Below are 18866 nucleotides of genomic sequence, written 5' to 3'. Positions count from 1 at the left end.
TATATATATATATAAGGCCAACTCCCCAATAAATAATAGGTAGCTAAAATTTGGTTTTTTATATTTTATAAGCATTACATTCAATATTAATTCCCTTTTATTTAGCTCTCTATAGTACTTTGTTTTGTACCTGGTTAGCTATTTAAGGTATTATAAATGGTGATATTTATAATTTATTAGTTCATGTGTTACGCGTAGAGGATGTCTGCTATTACAAGCTTAGTCTTAAAAATATTATTATAAAAATTTCTAAATATACCTTTTATATATATAACTTACCAGTTATAATTATGTTTATTGATAGTATATAGCATACTATGTATCTTTACCTCCGCTCCAACAGTACTTGCTAATATATATATATATCACAAACATATGTTTAGTTAACCCCAACCACCATAATCACGGTATATTTACTTATAGCAGCAGCATTAGCATTAAATCCAGAATAGGACATCTTACAATAACACATACAGAACATATAAGAAACCCATATAGGCGGCGAGCACACCATAGAGATGCCTCCTGACCTCGTGACATTAAAATCCATACACCTACCCGGGCTTACCCCAAGTGAGAATACCAGACCACAACAGCCAACCACAATACCCACAGGTCGCCCAGAAATCCACCAGATCACACATTCGAGAGCTCCCGGCAAGATAGACCTAGGATTAACTTTCTACCAAGAACACCGAACAACGCAACGGTAGACTTCAAAGGACAGGTGGGAGCGTCATTACTCAAACATATACACTCAGAGAGTGGTAGTGCAAGACCACAATAATTAACCAAACAACGCCCGCGACCGGCATATCAACAGTCACCCAAAGCATGAATACAACGGACATAGAACGATGCAGGAAACGGATAATCCAGTACATCTGGGACCCCGAGCCCAAGAATGACGAGGAGCCAGGACTGCCGATATGGTGCATGGGAACACGGTACCACCCTCAACTCGGACTGGGATTGACAGACAAATACAGTAAGCTTCAAGAAGCCCAGATGCAGGAAACGAACACGGATATTCTGAACTAACGCAGAAAAGACCACAATGACGACGGACTGCAACCTAGCGCAACAAAACCAAGCACACCCGACTGGCCAGAGTCTTTCCTACTAGACTTCGAATCAAGGATCTGGATGACATACAGGTCAAATTTCGCCCCAATACCCAAAGACGCCGGTCGAGACGGGACCTCATCCTTGACACTAAGCGTGCGGCTGAGAAGTCAGCTCATTGAACCCCAGGGCTTCACAAGTGACACTGGATGGGGCTGTATGATAAGATCAGGCCAAAGCCTCCTGGCCAACGCCATGCTCGTTCTATCACTGGGCCGTGGTACGAGCTCTACAGCAATGTAGCCATAGGAAATTTAGCACCATGACGGCTAATATTGTACAGGATGGCGACGAAGCGACGGGTCAAAGGACGAAGTGCAACTACTCGCACTGTTCGCCGACTCACCAGACGCACCATTTTCGATACACAACTTTGTCAAGTACGGGGCGGAATCATGCGGAAAGCGTCCCGGGGAATGGTTTGGGCCAAGCGCTACAGCTAGATGCATACAGTAAGGACCCGCGTCGAAAAGTAGGCGTGGGACAGTGACTCACGTAAGAGATTAGAGGCCTTGCAGCGAGATACAACCAGTCAAAGCTTCAAGTATACATTGCGGACGACAACTCGGACATCTATCAGGAAAAGTTCATGGGCGTCGCTAGGGATGAACAAGGTACCATCCGACCCACACTCATCTTATTGGGCCTCAGACTGGGTATCGACCGCGTAACTGAAGTATATTGGGATGGATTGAAAGCTGTACTCCAGCTTCCACAATCTGTCGGAATTGCAGGGTATGTCACGCACAATCGGAGCAACCCAAAATGTGTAGAAAAATTGCTAAAACATGTCAAACAGAGGGCGCCCTTCGGCCTCGCACTATTTTGTAGCGGTCCAGGGGTCACACTTTTTCTACCTCGACCCACATCACACGCGCCCTGCTTCCAAGCATAGCGAACCAAGCTCGTACACCGAAGAAGAGGTTGATACATACCACACTCGTCGACTCAGGAGACTCAACATCCAAGACATGGACCCAAGCATGCTGATCGGGTTTCTTATCAAGGACGAAGATGACTGGAAGGATTGGCAGGATCGAGTTACATCCATGGAAGGGAAACCAATCATCACAATCATGAACAACGACACCACATCCTGGCAAGGCCGAATGGAAGCAGTAGACGAAGTCGAGACATTTGACGATGACGATTCAGCATAATGGGGTGCTCCCGCTTGCGTATCACACAGTGAACCATGTACGCAGCACCTCTAGGTACACTGAATCGCAACGGCATCATCAAGTTAATAAACGAAAATAAGATATTCATGAAAGCATTGGATTCAAATTCGAGGAAGGGTAAATATACAACCGGTTCCAGAACTCGAGTTATGTTACACCACATCCATGTTTCCATAAAGTGAAGGCGTTGAAAGACAACATTTGACCCGAGGGGAAATAGAACAAATAGGAAAAAAGACCATCCCATGACACGTTAAAAATCCCGCGAACACCCTTTAACCCGCCGCCTCAAAACCGTTCAAGATGACGAGTAACGAAACAAAAACATATCCGTGCAATTAAAAAAAAAGAAGAAAGATGCCGACAAAAGCTTATTTGGCAGAGGAAGAGTACTTCGTAACGGCCTTAGTGCCCTCAGACACGGCGTGCTTGGCGAGTTCACCGGGCAGGATCAACCTCACACTGATAGAGTTAGAAAAGTAGATACAAACAGACAACAGCCGGGAAACGAGCGAAAACTCACGAGGTCTGGATCTCCCGAGATGAGATGGTGGACTTCTTGTTGTAGGCGGCGAGCTTGGAGGCCTCTGTCGCGACGCGCTCGAAGATGTCTATGCCCAAATTAGTCTGGAATTTGTGCAGAGTGAGCGAACCGCGACACATACCGTTGACGAAGGAGTTCAGAATAGACATGGCACGAGTGGAGATACCAGTGTCCGGGTGCACTTGCTTGAGAACTGCTGCTAGTTAGCCTGGATCACGCCTACCCACGCAGAGAGAAACCCACCCTTGTAGATGTAGGAAGAGTAGGTTTCCTTCCTGGTCTTTCCGCGCTTCTTCTTCTCGCCAGAGGCAGCAGCGGCAGTCTTCTTTCCAGCCTCCTTCTTCTCAGCGGGGGCCTTGCCAGCAGGGGCCTTGCCGCCAGTGCTAGGCTTCTTCTCGGCAGCTTTGGGAGGCATTTTCAAAGATGTTGATAATCGAAAGTTGGTTTCGGTAAAAGATGAGTGACTGAATATGGATGGAGATGCGAGAGCACACTGGTTGACGCGTGAAAGTGGCGGGGTGGAATGAGTAGGAGGATGAAAGTTAAGGATACGCGGTGACGAGGGGAGGCGCGCTACTTATACTCGGTTCCAAACACCGTGTTGATCCAGAAACCACAAAGGAGCCAGCTTTTCGATACGGTACTGAAATCGTATGATCTGTATGATTAAGAAACCAATGATGCGCGGACCGCGCCGGGATTGGCGGTAGCTGCCCGCCAAGGTTACAATACCGTGATGGTCCGCGATTAGCTTATGCGCTTTCCTGAATCCAGTATCGCAGCATGACGACACCAGCCTACGGGTACAATTGACGCTGATCCGCCCATTGATTGGTTGACCCCGCTAAGCGAGAGGGTGATCCGAAACGCGTCTGGACTTCCAGGCGTGACTTTGATGGTGTCGCTATATATGCCCTCTAGTCTTTCGCGATAGTGGTCGTCCCTTTCCCATTTCTATCTATCCTTTCTCGCCGATACCTTGTTACACCCACCTTACGCGTCACCGTCCGCATTTTAAAACTACGTTTTTTTTTTTTGATAACTCGACTTCAAATCTTTCAAAATGACTGGCGGCAAATCTGGTGGCAAGGCTAGCGGCAGCAAGAACGCTCAATCGTACGTGGAAACTGACTTCTGAACGGTCTGCGAATTCTTTACTGACAAGAGATAGTCGTTCTTCCAAGGCCGGTTTGGCTTTCCCCGTCGGTCGTGTCCACCGTCTTCTCCGCAAGGGAAACTACGCTCAGCGTGTTGGTGCTGGTAAGCCCTCTATCTCCAGGCGTCCGTCTTCCAACATCGCTGAATAATATTTGTTAGGTGCCCCTGTCTACCTGGCCGCTGTCCTTGAGTATCTCGCTGCCGAAATCCTCGAGCTTGCTGGAAACGCTGCTCGCGACAACAAGAAGACCCGTATCATCCCCCGCCACCTCCAGCTCGCCATCCGAAACGATGAAGAGTTGAACAAGCTCCTGGGTCACGTCACCATTGCCCAGGGTGGTGTTCTTCCCAACATTCACCAGAGTGCGTATTTCCACTGCCCTGATATATGAGTTGTGTTCTAACGCGCTGTAGACCTCCTCCCCAAGAAGACCCCCAAGGCCGGAAAGGGCAGCCAGGAGCTGTGAGGGTTTTTTGCTTTTTTCTTATTTGCGTGGGGTTTGTCATTCGGCGTGGTTTGGTTCACTTACTGATATGATAACGGGGTTCTGGACTGGGCACGTTTATGGCTCTTTTTTTAATTTCGATGCGTTTTGTTTTTCATTGTTGTAAATTATGTCCACGGACATGGAATGATACCGACAAGTTCAAATGACCTCAAAATGATTCTCGTCTTACCTCCGTAAGGTCATTCCGCTGTCCTCACTTTACCGCGATTTGATACACGTCACAACACGCGGAGTAGCAGAAATCGAGGTTGAATTATACTTATGCCAAGCACTCATCGACTTCCTTTGCATGGACTACAGATTTCATGCTGTCTACAATACATTCAACGATACCTCTCGCTTTTGTACAAAACCCCGCTGCTTTAATGATGTCCACCATCTCCAGCGTCTAGCAGAAAGTCAGACTCCCACCGGTTGAAGTGCTGGGTGTATAATAAGATCAGACTCACAAGGTAGTTGACGAGCAGGTAGGTTCCTCTCGTATTTGCTTCCTGTTTCGGGGCTTAGATAACTGGCAAATCAGGATCCAATCCAGACTTACCACCGGGGGCCGTAGGTGCACGGTAGGGGTCAGGGTGTTTCCATGTTTCGAGTAGCTTCTCGGTCTCTTGGAGGATGACCTGTGTGCTGGTGAGCGGGGAGCTTATGAAGGGTCGCTCAGCGACTGCGAAGGTATCGGATACTTTCTGTTGCCGAGGGTCGCGAATTTCTTTGTTTGCCTCAAAGAGCGATCGTATATAAACCGCCTGTCCTCTCCAAATGTGTCTGTGGACAGCCCAGTCCAGCGCGAGCTTCAGCGACCGGCGGTAGAGTGACCTATCCAGTCAATGGTTAGAGCGCGGTGAACTTATTCAAGAGATGGTGACTTACGTGACAGCATTGGTGGACATGGTAACCGAGCAGATCGGAAATATCTAAGAGTCAAACAGCGTCTAAGTCGCTCCAAGTCGATATGCCCGCCCTGGCTTGATATGGCCTTCTGCGGACTGGAACCCGACGGGGATATTAATATGCCAAGTTGGTGCCTGTGATGCGCTGGAACTCCGTAGTAATTATAATCCGTCACTTGCCGCAGGCAGACTCCCTGAGGGAATTTCCGGTATTTCTCGGCCCGGACAGGACTAGCTTGCCTTGAATTGCTGAGGGTATACCTCACTTCTGCCACTCTCCACTGTATCCCTTCACCCGAATCTCTCTTCGACGCCCGCAATACCGCATTCTAATATTGCACTCGCAGTCAATCATGGCTTCCCGGTTAGCCCTTCGTCAATTTCCCGCCCAGCGTTTGAGGTCTGTTCCTCGCGTTGCGCGGTCGATATGCTGCAGGACTTTTACATCATTTAAGGCCTCCGAAGGCGCCAGAGCCGCTACCGGCTCGATTCACGGCATGCAGTCCACTACAAGTCTGCGGTATGAAAGATAGAGATTGTGCCTGCATCCCGCCCATAGCTTATTACTTCCAGTGGCGCGTTCTCGAGAGTGAATGTCATCCCAATCGCAAGCCATCAGGTTCGGACCTATGGTCAGTGGCTCTTCCCTTGCCGCTTAGCACTAGCTGACTTCCTACTAAGCGGACACTGTCGTCAAGGTTCCCCAGATGGCGGAATCTATCACAGAGGGAACATTGAAGCAATTTTCAAAACGTATGTGGTTCCTTTATCTGGCCGAGACTTCCGCTAACTTGTCGGGCAAGAGGTCGGAGACTACGTCGAACGGGATGAGGAAATTGCGACGATTGAGACCGATAAGGTAGCTATACGGCCCCATTGCACATCGCAATATTTGCAGATCGTTTACACACTTTAGATTGATGTATCGGTCAATGCGCCGGAATCCGGCGTCATTAAGGAGCTGCTCGTGAATGAGGAGGACACCGTCACAGTCGGACAAGATCTCGTGAAGTTGGAAGCCGGTGGTGCCCCGGAAAAGAAGTCAGAGGAAGCGAACGAGAAGCCCAAAGAACCTGCCGCTACCAGCCCCGCGTCCGACAAACCCAAGGCACCGGAACCAGCACCATCTTCTCCCGCCCCTGAAAAGGCATCCTCGCCATCGAAAGCCCCTTCTTCGCAGGCGGAAACTTCTAAGCCGACACAGCAAGCGGCATCAAAGCCTCAAGAATCGGGTGAGGCGAAGCCCGCCCTAGGAAATCGCGAGGAGAGAAGAGTGAGTGGTCTTTCCGCCTCAAGTAGCACTCGGCCAGGTGGCCAATGCTAATGGACACCCACATAAAGGTCAAAATGAACCGCATGAGACTAAGGATTGCGGAGCGTCTGAAGCAGTCTCAAAACACTGCTGCTTCCCTCACTACCTTCAATGAAGTCGACATGTCTTCTCTGATGGAGTTCCGGAAGCTGTACAAGGATGAGGTTTTGAAAAGGACGGGTGTCAAGCTGGGGTTTATGAGCGCCTTTTCCCGCGCTTGCGTTCTGGCCATGAAGGATGTTCCCGCCGTTAATGCCTCTATCGAGGGCCCCAATGGCGGCGATACTATTGTCTATCGTGACTACGTTGATATTAGTGTCGCTGTTGCGACTGAGAAGGGACTCGTGACACCAGTGGTCCGTAACGCGGAGACTATGGATTTAGTCGGTGTCGAGAAATCTATTGCAGATCTCGGAAAGAAGGTCAGGCGTCGCTCAGCTAGCCCTTCTCATGCTCTTATATCTAACAACCACTAGGCGCGTGACAATAAGTTGACAATCGAAGATATGGCCGGAGGCACCTTCACCATCAGCAATGTGAGAACTTTATTCGAGTTTGAGTGGGTTCGCCGCTAATTGAATTTGTAGGGCGGCGTCTTCGGTTCTCTCATGGGCACCCCTATCATTAACCTCCCCCAGACTGGTGAGTGGGCTTCATACGGTTGCCGGTACCTTCAAAACTAAGCGCTTTAGCTGTCCTTGGGCTCCATGCCATTAAGGACAAGCCTGTGGCAGTCAACGGGAAGGTTGAGATCCGCCCAGTAAGTAAAAAGCGTCCCAAAGTTTTCGGACCGTGTTTCTGACCTTCGTGACAGATGATGTATCTTGCTCTCACCTACGATCATCGACTTTTGGATGGCAGGGAGGCTGTCACTTTCCTGGTCAAGGTATCTCGATGCTCTTGTTTTCCCTAATCTTCTGCATGGGAGGCATAACACTAACAATCTCGGTAGGTCAAGGAGTATATCGAGGACCCCCGCCGTATGCTCTTGGGTTAGGCAGTCCGCCACCCCTTTCCTTTCGATCTGTACTGTAAATTATTCAATTCCACATGTCCGATATTTATCAACATTTGTTTTGAAGTGTAGGCCCTTCAAGTCGAGTCGTGCGCTGTGTGGCTTTGCACTTGTTGAGCTGTCCACGCACCATGGGTTCCGAGATATGATAGTGTATTGCTTCTTATCTCCAGGCGTGGATCAGTCATCGATGTAACTGTTCTCATTCCATTCCTATTCTTTGTTTCAGCCGCTGTGTTTCGGCGCGGCTCATGCCCTCGAGATTTCCCCTTTCAAGCTGTAGAAGTACGGGCGGTGCCAATAATTGCATGATCTGGCCTAGGGTATAAATAACAGTTGCGGACTTCTGGTTATTGCGAATTTGACTAGCAGCCTGTGTCGCATGCAGCTCTAGCGCCTTCTCCCCTGCGGATTTGCATGTTGACACGAACGTGCTTGCCATCTCCGCGAGCATGGTTTGCACTGGTTGGGATGTCTTGCTGAACATCCGGGCGATTTCGAACACCTGGGCCTTTATTTGAAGAGCCACAGGTAATTCCTCCGTGGGTGGAAGAACCAATCGTAATGCTATGTTTTCAGGCTTTAGCTACCAGAACCACTTAATTTTCGTGACTTACCCGTTACTGTGTCTTCCAGCCAGCTCATGTCCCATTCGCCCGTGCTGCCTTCAGCCACGCTTATAGCTGTATGGATGGCCAAGCAGATGATATAGTCGAAGATGAGGCAATTGACTTCTTTGCTGGTGTCTTCGTCCACTTTCATTCCGGCCATTCTTGGTTGTGGTTGGCGTGTCTGTATTCTGCTGGTCGCTTGGATGGGAGTGTTTTATTATTATTATTAAGTACAATGGGTGTGTGCGTGTATGATAAATGCTGGCCAGCGGCTACTTGGGCGTGGTAGGAGAGGGACGGTCGAGTCTGTAATTTCAGTGTCCAGTCGCTGGTTTTGATGGGCTTTCTTTAAGAAAATTATTCAAGTTGAAATTTGGCCTAGGGCGGGGAACTGCCCAATGCCTGCGATTGTTTGGTGTGATGCAGGCAACTATCTCTGGTAGTTATTATTGCAGGCCCTGAATGCATATATATTGTTATTTAGTAGTAGACCTTTGGTTATCGTTATCCCTTTGGCTCAGGTGTGGGAATTATGAGTTAAATTTCCAATGTCCAATGCTAGCACGCAACCCCAGAAAAAATATATATTATTACGGTAGCACTAGCGATTTCCCCACATGTATCCTCTGGGGTAGTTTAGCATGCTCTTTATAGAACCAACAGACAAGAGGGCTACGAAACATGGAGTAAGAATGTGATTCAAAGAATCATATGTACTTGAACAGACAGCATTAACCACCACTGCTCCATGAATATATACCAAGTCTATCCCACCAAGCTGTTGTCTTCACACAAGCAACCACAGACCACGTGACTGACCTGACCTGTCAATGGCGTCATGATGTGCCCACTGTCAGCTAGAAGTACACTGTTAAGATTTGGGAATACTGGATTATCACAAGTCTCAAACCAGAGGACAAATAGTTTGCATGGTACAGATATTCAGGTTGACCCTACTGACAGCAAAACAAACTGCTAAAGGCATCAACACAATGGCATGGTACTGCTCCGGATCCACCAACAATGAGTTGATCGAGAACCTATTCAAAGAAGGACTGATCAAAGACGAGAGAGTCAAACAGGCGATGATGGCCGTGAGCATAGCTCCCTCTGCCCATCCCAGCACAGCCCAGTCTACAGTGCCTCGGCCTCCCTGTCATGCGTCTCTAATTGAAAGAATCAGGTTGATCGCGGCCACTATGCGCCCTCCAGACCATACTCAGACTCGCCCCAGCCCATCGGCTACGGAGCGACAATATCCGCCCCCCACATGCATGGTCATGCATGTGAATACTTGATTAACCATCTTAAACCCGGCTCGCGTGTCTTAGATATTGGATCCGGCTCTGGATACCTGACCCATGTGCTTGCCTGTCTTGCCGTCGATACGTCATCGAGCGACCGCCCGAAGGGACAAGTCATCGGAGTCGACCACATACAAGAACTGGTTACGCTGGCCCACGACAACATGATGAAGTCCAAGCAAGGGAAAAAGCTACTAGAAACCGAAAGTGTGAAGTTCATCAAGGCGGATGGCCGCCTCGGATGGCCAGAGGGGGCACCCTACGATGCGATCCACGTTGGCGCAGCCGCACAAGAGCTTCATCCACTGCTCGTCGAGCAGCTGAGGTCGCCCGGACGTATGTTTATACCCGTCAATGCCGAGGATGCTCAAGGCACTCTCGCTCGCACAGTATTTGGCGGTGGGCAGTACATATGGGTAGTGGACAAAAAGGAAGATGGTTCCATCCATAAGGAGAAAGTGTTTCAAGTTAGCTATGTGCCTCTCACAGATCCACCAAAATAGTCAGGCCTGGTTTGTGCTACATGGCCGCGAGAATTAAATGCCCTACTAGCAGCAACGTCGATAAAACGATATACACTAGACTGGAAGCCAACCCTGTTACTGTTACGAGGTAGTTAGTCACCTTAGTCAAACACGTTACTGAAATCATTCTCTAGAACCCCAAAAAGCAACAAAGGTCCGACGAGGTCAAGAGAAATTTGATTAAAACACGTTTTTACCCCGGTAATCAAACCGATGATGCTAAAATGAAAAGCCACCCGGGAAATTGAACTGGCCAGAGGAGAACTTAAAATGCGGGCCGCCCTGCTGGAAGAAGAACTGTTGACCTCCACCAAACGGACTTCCGTGGAAATTCTGCCTCTGTGACTCCGGGTCGTTGGGATCAATGCCGTTGTCATATTGTGCCCTTACTTCAGGATCAGAAAGGACTTCGTAGGCTTCATTGATACCAGCCATTCTCTTCTCAGCCTCATCTTTTGTGACACCTTGAGACATAGCCTTGTCGGGGTGATGTTGTTTCACAAGCTGCCGGTAGGCTCGCTTAATAGCCCTCTCGTCGGCGTCTCTGCTGACGCCGAGAACTTTATAATAGTCCTTCTGCTTCGAACGCCTCTGTAAAACCATAGTCTTCTGCAGGAGAGTCTTGACCTCATTCGATTCAGGATGATGCTCCTTGGCAGTGTTAAGGGCGCCAATAGCGTCCTCAAATCTATCATCGTCTAGGGCAACCTGGGCATTGAACAAGAGAGCCGGCAAGGAATGCGAAACCAGCTCAAGTGCTTCCGAGCAGAAAATAGAGGCGCGTTTGAGCATATGTACCTATGATACCTTTAGCAAGGCCTGGCTGTCTGAAATGCTGCTCCCGTATTCATGGTTCACGTACCTCATTATACGCACCGCAGGTTTTCTCAATCAAGGATGCGTAAAGGACACCCTGAGAATCAGAAAAAATGTGGCGTGCTTCCCTGGCTTGTCCTACATCCACACGAACATCCTCGATGAGACCAGGTTCACCATCAGCACCCACCAGAAGATTCAAAGCATTATTGAACTTCCGTGCCGCTACGGCATCCTGCAATTTCCGAAGACGTTTATCCAGTTGTTTTTCCCGCCGGTAAAGTTTGTTGCACGGTTTCGAATCCGGGTCTGAATGTAAGCATTTGCGAATCTGCGAAAGTCCTCTTTCAATGTCGCCGAGAGTGTAGAAGAGCATAGATGATATCTGTAGGTGAGGGTCAATTAAGCCAGGTGAGATTTGCAAAGTATGTGCAAGATCGCTAATCCCTTCTTCCAGCTCGCCTCTCTCAAAACGGCAATGTGCTCGACTCTGCCGCAGGTTAAGATGCGCACTGGCTTTTGTGATAGCGATGGTGGCTTCATTCACACAGGTATCCCATGCGCCCTGTTTCTCTGCATCAAATGCCCGAGTGGCAGCCTCTCGCGCGGTCTCGAATTCTTTATACTCGTGCGAGTTCTTCTTTCCAGCCCTCTCAAGGTCATTCAATGCGCCTGACCAGTCAGCCGTAATAGATCTGAGACGAGCCCTCTGAAGCAGAGCGCTCTCAAAATCCGGCTTCAACAAAAGAACACGGTCGAAATCATCTTGGGCTTGCGATCGGCGTCCCAATGATAGGTAGGCCGCGCCGCGTTGGAAGACAGTTAGGTAGTTTGTGGGGTCCCGCGAGATGGCTGCATCAAGGAAGAGTAAAGCGTCCCGAGGGGAACCACTGGAAAGATGTGTTTTGGCGGAGGCAATTAAAGATGACACCGGGGTATCGGGAGATATCGTCGACGACTCTAGACCAAAGCCACCTGGCACACACGCGAGGAAAGCTGTTATCGCGCAGAATGGCAAAAGCATCTTTTGAGCGTAAGACGCCGAAGAGTATAGAACGAAGAAAGAATCGCAAGAGGAGGAATGAGTGGGCAAGATGGGGTAATTCAAGAAAGAATAAAGATTGTGTCACGGCGATGTCTGTTAAAGCCCGCGAGAAACCGAGACAACTTACATGTTCGAAGTTGGTAGACTAGATCATTCGTCTTGCCAGGAATAATACTTTAGCTATACTTCGTCTCTTCCAGTCTGGCCTTTACCGGTCGATACATCGCCGTAAAATACCGCACGTGATACGGAGGAAATATGGCATTGTTCCCCGAAGGATGATAATGTCCAACCACTATGTTCTCGAGCCTTTGTTCACGATGCTCTGTGCGGTCCGCTCGACTTGTACGTAACAAGCGGCTATATTATCAGCTGAGAGGCCACCAAACCGGTATACAGCGTGTCCCCGAACCCTCACCATGTCGGATATATGCTGATATCATTTTCTTGACCTCGGATACAGACTTATCGCCTGCTCTTCTGACCCGGGCTCGCAACCTTTTAGCTGAGCATGCAGATCTTTCTGACCAACTGGCGACTTCGTTTGACCCCAAAATCGCGAAGCGCGTTGGTGAGCTAGGCCCAGTCGCGAAGGCCCTCGCAGAATGGAACAATGCCAACGAGGTTGATCTTTAGCCCGACCCGAGTCAATAGAACTCTCGACTGATACATTGTAGTCAATCTCAGAGCTCAAGTCCATGTTAGAGGATCCGGATGCCGAAGCAGAACTAAGGTCTATTGCCGCTGAAGAATTGCAGACCACCGAAAATACACTGACTACATTATCGGATGACCTGAAACGCGCCCTCGTTCCTCGACACCCGTTCGCAGATCTCCCATGCTTACTAGAGATACGGCCAGGCGCAGGCGGGGATGAAGCTAGTATCTTCTCTTTCGAGTTATTGGAGATGTATGTCGCGTTTTGTGCCCACCGAGGGTTACGATCTACAGTAATAAAGCTGGAACGTGCAGACAATCGAGCAGATGCTTTGACCGAGGCTGTGTTGGAGGTTGAAGCAGAAGGGGCGTACGATCTCCTAAGAACGGAGTCGGGTGTACACCGAGTCCAGAGGGTCCCAGCTACAGAGGCCAAGGGCCGCACCCATACCAGTGCTGTTAGTGTGATGGTCCTGCCCAGTTTCCCTGACACAAGTAGCGGAGACGGCGCATTCAACTTTGACGACCCAAACAGCGACTATTACATAGATCCGCAAGAAGTTCGCACTGAGAAGATGCGAGCTAGCGGCGCCGGAGGTCAACATGTAAACAAAACCGAATCAGCCATTCGCCTGACTCACGTGCCAACAGGCACTGTGGTCTCGATGCAAGATTCGCGGTCCCAGCATGCAAACCGCAAAAAAGCGTGGCAGATACTGCGCGCAAAGCTGGCCGAGGCTCGGCAGGACGCACGAGAGCAGGAGTTGGTCGAGCTACGAAGAGGAGCGATGGGCGGTGTAGGACGAATGGGCCGAGGGGACAAAGTCCGAACCTATAATTACGGCCAGAGTCGCTGCACAGATCATCGGAGTGGACTTACTGTCCATAATTTAGACAATGTGCTGGAGGGAGGTGAGATCTTGGTGAAGGTAATGGACAGCGTGCGCTCCTGGCTTACTGATCGTGAGATACTGGCACTCGTTTTGGAGGCAAATGAAAAGCAGAACTAGTAATTTGGCTTCGGAGACTTTCGACTAGGTCAGGTTGAACTTTTCCTTATTGCATGCTGCGTGTCCATAGCTACATATAGCACTAAGTGCGCAAACAATTGTTTATACACACGACCCTAGGGAGGCCTATTGTGCCACTGATGCTGTCTATAGATACTTCCCTTCTGGATCTAGAGAATCAAGGATGTCCATAGATTTTTCGTACCTAGCATTAGCAATTTAGTCAGCCATATGATCAGTACGGGGCCTGCTGGGTATCAACGAACATGGTGAATACTATGCCGCCGCTCATGATCAATCTTGCGAGTCTCGGAACAGCTCCGGACCAGAAGGTCAGAAAACCTTCATCCCTGAAGATTCGCGCGGCACAGGCAAAGCTGTTTTTATAGTTTCTGCTCGCTTCGAGCGATTGCATTCTATCTGTGGTCAGCAAGCTTCGAATATACCCAGAACTGTGTAATCCAACCTAGTTTTCACGGTGTCAAGCGGTTGCGTCACATATCTGCATTTTGTTATTAGTAAAGTTTTCCGCCAAGCAGTACAGATGTGACTCAACGTACACAGTTATCAGGCCTGCTATGCCCCCAATAGCGAACGTGCTCGCCGTCCCTATCTTTTCCCCGGGCGCAACGTAGCCCTCCGCCATCTGCTTCAACATTGTGTAGCTCGAAAACCTCGTGGCTGAATTCGCGGCCTGTCTAGCCGTAGTTGGAACAAATCCCTGAAAAAAGCCGCGAATGCCACGCTCCCGGAATATAACCCCGCTACCGTGGATAAACCCGCGCATACGGGGGTTGGCGGATTTGCGATCATCAATCCTGCGGGACGTGGAAGAATCATGGTATTAGCTACCAATCGGCTGGTAACTATTGAAGGTAGGGTGGACGGCTGGGACATGGGCTATGACCAACAATTGTGTTTTGATGCTTTCAAAGGGCGTTACTGCTAGCAATGACTCAGTGAACCCCGCCCCAAAGCCAGCTATGACAGTTCCTGGCCCTGATATCTTGCCATTTTCATCCTGTAGCATTGACTTGAACGTGTCGAACGCGACGAATCCTGAGTGGCGCAACAATGCGTCAGCGCCAACTCTAGCATATGGATAGACATAGCACTCGGAACTCACGGATTCCAGCCTTCAAAGAGTTTCCAATTATCAATGTTGTGCAGCCAGCGTACCATTGCTTCCCAAACGGTGGCCATGGGAGCTTCTTCGAGTCGGGAAGTCTGCGGTTCAGCTGTGATCGCGTTTTCGCAACTGGTCATCATTTAGGGCTCAGTCGGGCGAAGAAAGAGAGAGGCTGAAGCATACATTCAGCCGGGTAAGTGATTGCTACATCCTGTTAGTACTGCCGTCCAACGTTGCATGGTATCTTGGGCCCTACCAATCTCGATTGCACCGGCAGTAGAGCCTGCGATGATGGATCTCAGGCTACTCGGCTGGAGGATACCAGTAGTTAGTGGAGTTCCAAACCAGGTAGATTCGTTACCCTAGCGACATTGGGCATGCTTCTGAGTTTTGACCCTACCTTGCGCCGCTGGTCGCTCCCCGTGGCAGTCATTGTGACCTAAGATGCTAGTCTGACAATTGATTAAGCGCGGACAGGGCCTTCTAGCAGCCGTTGTGGAATGCGGAGAGCGAAGAACTCTTAACGCTTCGGACAGCAGCTTGGCTCCGATAGGCCAGTCTCGCACCCGCGCGATCGGATGGACAGATCACAGACATAGCGCTCACAAGTGCAGTTAGATCGAGTCTGCTCAGGTTCTTATTTTAACTTTAACACATTGGAGTTGTGGAGGAAAGAATTGGCATATGCTAGATGCTAACTAGAGATACGTCATAGCATCCGAGATCCTCCATCTTATTTTTATAATTTTTTTATCCCCGTCATTCTTTACCCCCTTTCCCGGTGTCGTACAAAGTGTAGTATTCGCTGTCTCATTCCATAGAAATGCCTCGCAGATGCCTGGAACCTCGCCATAGATCATAGGCATCGACCAGGTCGCTTCCGCTGAGCGTTTGCCATGATCAAGAAACAATTGCGAAAACTTCAAATAGGCGGTGCGAAAGAAGAACGATGGACAGGCAACACCAACCCAACCAATATCAACCTGAAAAACCATCGAAGAGCCTTCCCACCTCCTAACTCCAGCTCGAGCATGAGGACCGACGTTAGCAAGAATGAAAGAATGGTAGAAAGAGTAGGGATGATGAGGACAACAGTGAACAGTCCCATCCTCATAGAAAAGCGCCAAACGGAATAACGCCCCATGCGAGGTGCGATAAAGAAAGTGACTCCGAGAAAAAAGCAAACTCCCCGAACGCGGAATACTCCAGAGTGTATGTGCCATGACCTCCCTGTAAACAGATTTGAGAATGGTTCATAACACGTCAAGAAAGGGTAACCAGATGATAATCAACAGCAATGACAACTTACCAGAGACAAGGCGTAAACTCCGAATCATGCTTTGGAGAAGGGGTGAGCCAAATGGCGGGGGATTATTTACAGCTGTGATGGAGAAAAGAACAAGTACAATTTCCTGGCACGCTTAGCATGCCGAAAACCGTGCACTTGAAACTGTTCGGCGACAGGTGGGAAGATGTGGGAAGTGTAACAGGATATTTACAACAATAATCCCAAGACAAACTCAAGGAGGGGACGTTCATCCCTGTGACATGGGTCATTAAGCGAAACAAACACAGGCAAGCGAAAGCAAATAACGAGTCGGTGACTGGAAAAGTCAACGGCAGTTGTTGAGCTCAGTATCTCGAACGAGAAGTAGATATCTGAGCCAAAGGAGACCAGCATAACACCGGGAATATGGGGCATCAGAGCTTAAGTCTAGGACACCTGCGTCGGAGGTTGAGGCTTCCCACTGGTATGCCCTTGAGAAGCGTTAAATCTCGCCCCGTCGTTCTGCATGTTGCGGCGCTGAACTTGTCCACGGCCGCCGCGGTATGACCCTCGCCCTCTCGACTGGTAATGTCCACCATTTGTGTGATGATTATGACGGCGATCATTGAGGTTAGGGTTGGACGCAGGAATGGCGCCCTTTAATTGTTGAGGTGGATTTGAGATAGGCCGGGGAATGGTGTCCGGCGAGTCGTACACATAGAGCTTCTTGTCAATGTTCTGCGGGATTGGTTGAATCTCGGTCCCCAATTCCTGCTCAATCTTATATAAGTTGAAACGATCATCCCAATTGATGAGGTTGATCGCTAAACCCAGATGTCCAAAACGACCTGACCGGCCAATACGGTGAAGATAGGTTTCGGCGTTTTTGGGAAAATCAAAGTTGATGACCACGTTGACAGCCTGAATGTCAATACCTCGGGTTAGCAAATCCGAGCACACTAGGTTGCGGCAAACACCGTTTCGAAAATCGTGGAACACGCGGTTACGATGTTGCTGCAGCATCCGGGCATGCGAATAGAAGCATGAATAGCCTAGCTCCGTTATTTTCTTTGCCAGCAGTTCCACTCGATTTGTTGAATTGCAGAAAATGATGGACTGGTTTATCTGTAATTTTGAGAAAAGCGTGTTTAGGCAGTGGACCTTCTGCTTTTCTTCCACAAATGCATAGTATTGAGTGATGCCGCGAAGGGTAAGCTCGTCCATTAGGTTGATCTCGTAGGGATTGCGCATGTGCCTATCCTGTATTGAATGTTAGAATATGCGGATGAGTTCTTGAGCATGACGAGTCTCTAACCTTGAAAGACTTGACGATCATAGGAAATGTGGCACTGAAGAGCATGACCTGCCGGTCTTTGGGATGGAACGAGAGAAGCTGCTCAATGACAGGGGTAAATTCGGGAGAAAGTAGTTTGTCCGCCTCATCCATAACAAACGTAGGACATTCGGACAAGTCCGCAACACCCTTACTGGCCAGGTCCAGTACTCTACCTGGTGTTCCCACGAGGATGTGAACAGCATCGTTGAGTCTGATGATGTCATCCATCAGCCCAGTACCTCCAGTGGTAACCATGACATTGATCCCGAGGTGTTTGCCAAGGGTTTTGCAGACGTGGGAAGTTTGAAGCGCAAGCTCTCGTGTTGGGACAAGGATAAGCGCCTGAGTTTTTGTGCTTTTGGGATTGATGCGTTCGAGCGTAGGGATAACGAAAGCGGCGGTTTTCCCGGTGCCGTTTTTCGCCCTGGCCAGGATATCCCTCCCGGTAAGGGCGACTGGGATTGTTTCCTCTTGGATCGGAGATGGCTTCTCGAATCCAGCCTCGAAAATGCCCATCATGAGCTCTCGCTTGATATAGAAGTCTTCAAACTCTAGGCCCTTGGTAGCGGTCACATCCTGCAAAGCAAATCAGATTCAGCGAAGCATATCCGTTTCTTTCAAGAAAACAAACCTCAGTCTGTGGTCTACCATCCTTTGCTGGGAGCTTTAGTTGGTCTTTCCATTTAAGGTCTGCATTCGCATCCCTAATTAGACGAGCAGTCTTAGTAACGCTATATCTTTAACAAGGTAATATGAAATCCATACCCCAAACTTGTGTTGTTTAGTTGCGTCGCAAGAGCGTCGGCCATTGTGGCTATAGCAAGGGTGATTAGGCTGGGTTGTGCAGAGCGCAGTTTGAACCCTGCTGGTTAGGAATTGGGTGACAATAGAAATCCTCTCTTGGGCCACCCTGAATGTAAAGAATTGTAGAAGAACCTCAACAAAGAGGAGTTGAGGCAGAAGCAATGGAGTACAAAGAAGTGCGTGCTGTTTTCTAGCACCTTAACAACAGTTTTGTGAGGTGCTGGGATTTGATGTAATTTGGGTTGACTCAAGCGTTCGTGTACACAGTAATATTGTATCCCAGGCGGGTCAAGAACAATGTATTATAGGCCGGGGAGCTGATTCAAGTCGGGCTGTAGTGTGGTGCGATGTGCTGTGGTGATCAGAGTTGAAGGTGAAGTGGTACCTATGGTATCTAGGTAGGTACAGGGCGGGAGGCGGTAAAAATTGGCCATACTCACTCCCCATGTCAAAATTGACAAGGGGACAGTAGATCACTGTGGGCTTAACTACATAACTGCACAGTACATCTTAGAAGCTTCTGAAGTGCCTTTGACATTGTAGCTTGTCACCACAAGGAGTCCTCTCAAAAGGTTGATTATCGGAATTTACAATGTTCCTCTACTAGCCTTCGATAGTCGAAAGGAGCA

The 18866-nt window shown here is 49.1% G+C and overlaps 11 protein-coding genes across 11 annotated transcripts; 5 read left to right on the top strand and 6 right to left on the bottom strand.

Annotated features, from left to right (window-relative positions):
- Positions 1-834: 834 nt before the first annotated feature.
- DSM5745_03856 (cysteine protease ATG4) lies at positions 835-2285 on the top strand (the record flags this gene model as incomplete). Its single annotated transcript, XM_026745872.1, has 5 exons — positions 835-988; positions 1052-1345; positions 1409-1577; positions 1633-1860; positions 1925-2285. 5 exons carry the CDS (start codon positions 835-837, stop codon positions 2283-2285), a joined length of 1206 nt encoding a protein of 401 aa, XP_026606738.1.
- A 392-nt stretch (positions 2286-2677) lies between these two features.
- On the bottom strand, positions 2678-3265 carry DSM5745_03855 (histone H2B family protein; the record flags this gene model as incomplete). Its single annotated transcript, XM_026745871.1, has 4 exons — positions 2678-2768; positions 2830-2917; positions 2972-3043; positions 3094-3265. 4 exons carry the CDS (start codon positions 3263-3265, stop codon positions 2678-2680), a joined length of 423 nt encoding a protein of 140 aa, XP_026606737.1.
- A 648-nt stretch (positions 3266-3913) lies between these two features.
- Positions 3914-4475, top strand: DSM5745_03854 (histone H2A; the record flags this gene model as incomplete). Its single annotated transcript, XM_026745870.1, has 4 exons — positions 3914-3966; positions 4022-4110; positions 4168-4371; positions 4423-4475. The coding sequence occupies 4 exons, from the start codon at positions 3914-3916 to the stop codon at positions 4473-4475; spliced, it is 399 nt and encodes a 132-aa protein (XP_026606736.1).
- A 404-nt stretch (positions 4476-4879) lies between these two features.
- On the bottom strand, positions 4880-5407 carry DSM5745_03853 (NADH dehydrogenase [ubiquinone] 1 beta subcomplex subunit 9; the record flags this gene model as incomplete). Its single annotated transcript, XM_026745869.1, has 4 exons — positions 4880-4905; positions 4967-5008; positions 5059-5333; positions 5388-5407. The coding sequence occupies 4 exons, from the start codon at positions 5405-5407 to the stop codon at positions 4880-4882; spliced, it is 363 nt and encodes a 120-aa protein (XP_026606735.1).
- Positions 5408-5760: 353 nt separating this feature from the next.
- DSM5745_03852 (putative dihydrolipoamide succinyltransferase) lies at positions 5761-7716 on the top strand (the record flags this gene model as incomplete). Its single annotated transcript, XM_026745868.1, has 11 exons — positions 5761-5927; positions 5981-6039; positions 6089-6160; positions 6211-6266; positions 6324-6680; positions 6749-7141; positions 7196-7255; positions 7307-7361; positions 7412-7479; positions 7534-7605; positions 7672-7716. The coding sequence occupies 11 exons, from the start codon at positions 5761-5763 to the stop codon at positions 7714-7716; spliced, it is 1404 nt and encodes a 467-aa protein (XP_026606734.1).
- Positions 7717-7936: 220 nt separating this feature from the next.
- Positions 7937-8505, bottom strand: DSM5745_03851 (uncharacterized protein; the record flags this gene model as incomplete). Its single annotated transcript, XM_026745867.1, has 2 exons — positions 7937-8301; positions 8352-8505. 2 exons carry the CDS (start codon positions 8503-8505, stop codon positions 7937-7939), a joined length of 519 nt encoding a protein of 172 aa, XP_026606733.1.
- An 832-nt stretch (positions 8506-9337) lies between these two features.
- On the top strand, positions 9338-10152 carry DSM5745_03850 (protein-L-isoaspartate O-methyltransferase; the record flags this gene model as incomplete). The annotated part of the gene is made up of 2 exons (XM_026745866.1): positions 9338-9439; positions 9529-10152. 2 exons carry the CDS (start codon positions 9338-9340, stop codon positions 10150-10152), a joined length of 726 nt encoding a protein of 241 aa, XP_026606732.1.
- Positions 10153-10392: 240 nt separating this feature from the next.
- Positions 10393-12013, bottom strand: DSM5745_03849 (DnaJ and TPR domain protein; the record flags this gene model as incomplete). Its single annotated transcript, XM_026745865.1, has 2 exons — positions 10393-10971; positions 11036-12013. The coding sequence occupies 2 exons, from the start codon at positions 12011-12013 to the stop codon at positions 10393-10395; spliced, it is 1557 nt and encodes a 518-aa protein (XP_026606731.1).
- A 341-nt stretch (positions 12014-12354) lies between these two features.
- DSM5745_03848 (putative mitochondrial translation release factor (RF-1)) lies at positions 12355-13701 on the top strand (the record flags this gene model as incomplete). Its single annotated transcript, XM_026745864.1, has 3 exons — positions 12355-12379; positions 12498-12658; positions 12712-13701. The coding sequence occupies 3 exons, from the start codon at positions 12355-12357 to the stop codon at positions 13699-13701; spliced, it is 1176 nt and encodes a 391-aa protein (XP_026606730.1).
- Positions 13702-13936: 235 nt separating this feature from the next.
- On the bottom strand, positions 13937-15263 carry DSM5745_03847 (putative mitochondrial tricarboxylate transporter (Ctp); the record flags this gene model as incomplete). Its single annotated transcript, XM_026745863.1, has 8 exons — positions 13937-14117; positions 14168-14203; positions 14262-14519; positions 14613-14760; positions 14828-14959; positions 15014-15034; positions 15087-15141; positions 15192-15263. The coding sequence occupies 8 exons, from the start codon at positions 15261-15263 to the stop codon at positions 13937-13939; spliced, it is 903 nt and encodes a 300-aa protein (XP_026606729.1).
- Positions 15264-16544: 1281 nt separating this feature from the next.
- Positions 16545-18242, bottom strand: dhh1 (DExD/H-box ATP-dependent RNA helicase DHH1; the record flags this gene model as incomplete). The annotated part of the gene is made up of 4 exons (XM_026745862.1): positions 16545-17357; positions 17413-18009; positions 18065-18137; positions 18199-18242. The coding sequence occupies 4 exons, from the start codon at positions 18240-18242 to the stop codon at positions 16545-16547; spliced, it is 1527 nt and encodes a 508-aa protein (XP_026606728.1).
- Between the last annotated feature and the right edge of the window lie 624 nt (positions 18243-18866).

This window comes from Aspergillus mulundensis (genome assembly GCF_003369625.1).
Source record: "Aspergillus mulundensis strain DSM 5745 chromosome Unknown scaffold_2, whole genome shotgun sequence".
In the NCBI taxonomy this organism is placed as follows: Eukaryota; Fungi; Ascomycota; class Eurotiomycetes; order Eurotiales; family Aspergillaceae; genus Aspergillus; species Aspergillus mulundensis.
Note: the sequence above shows the minus strand (reverse complement) of the source record. Positions and strands in the feature narration are given on the sequence as shown.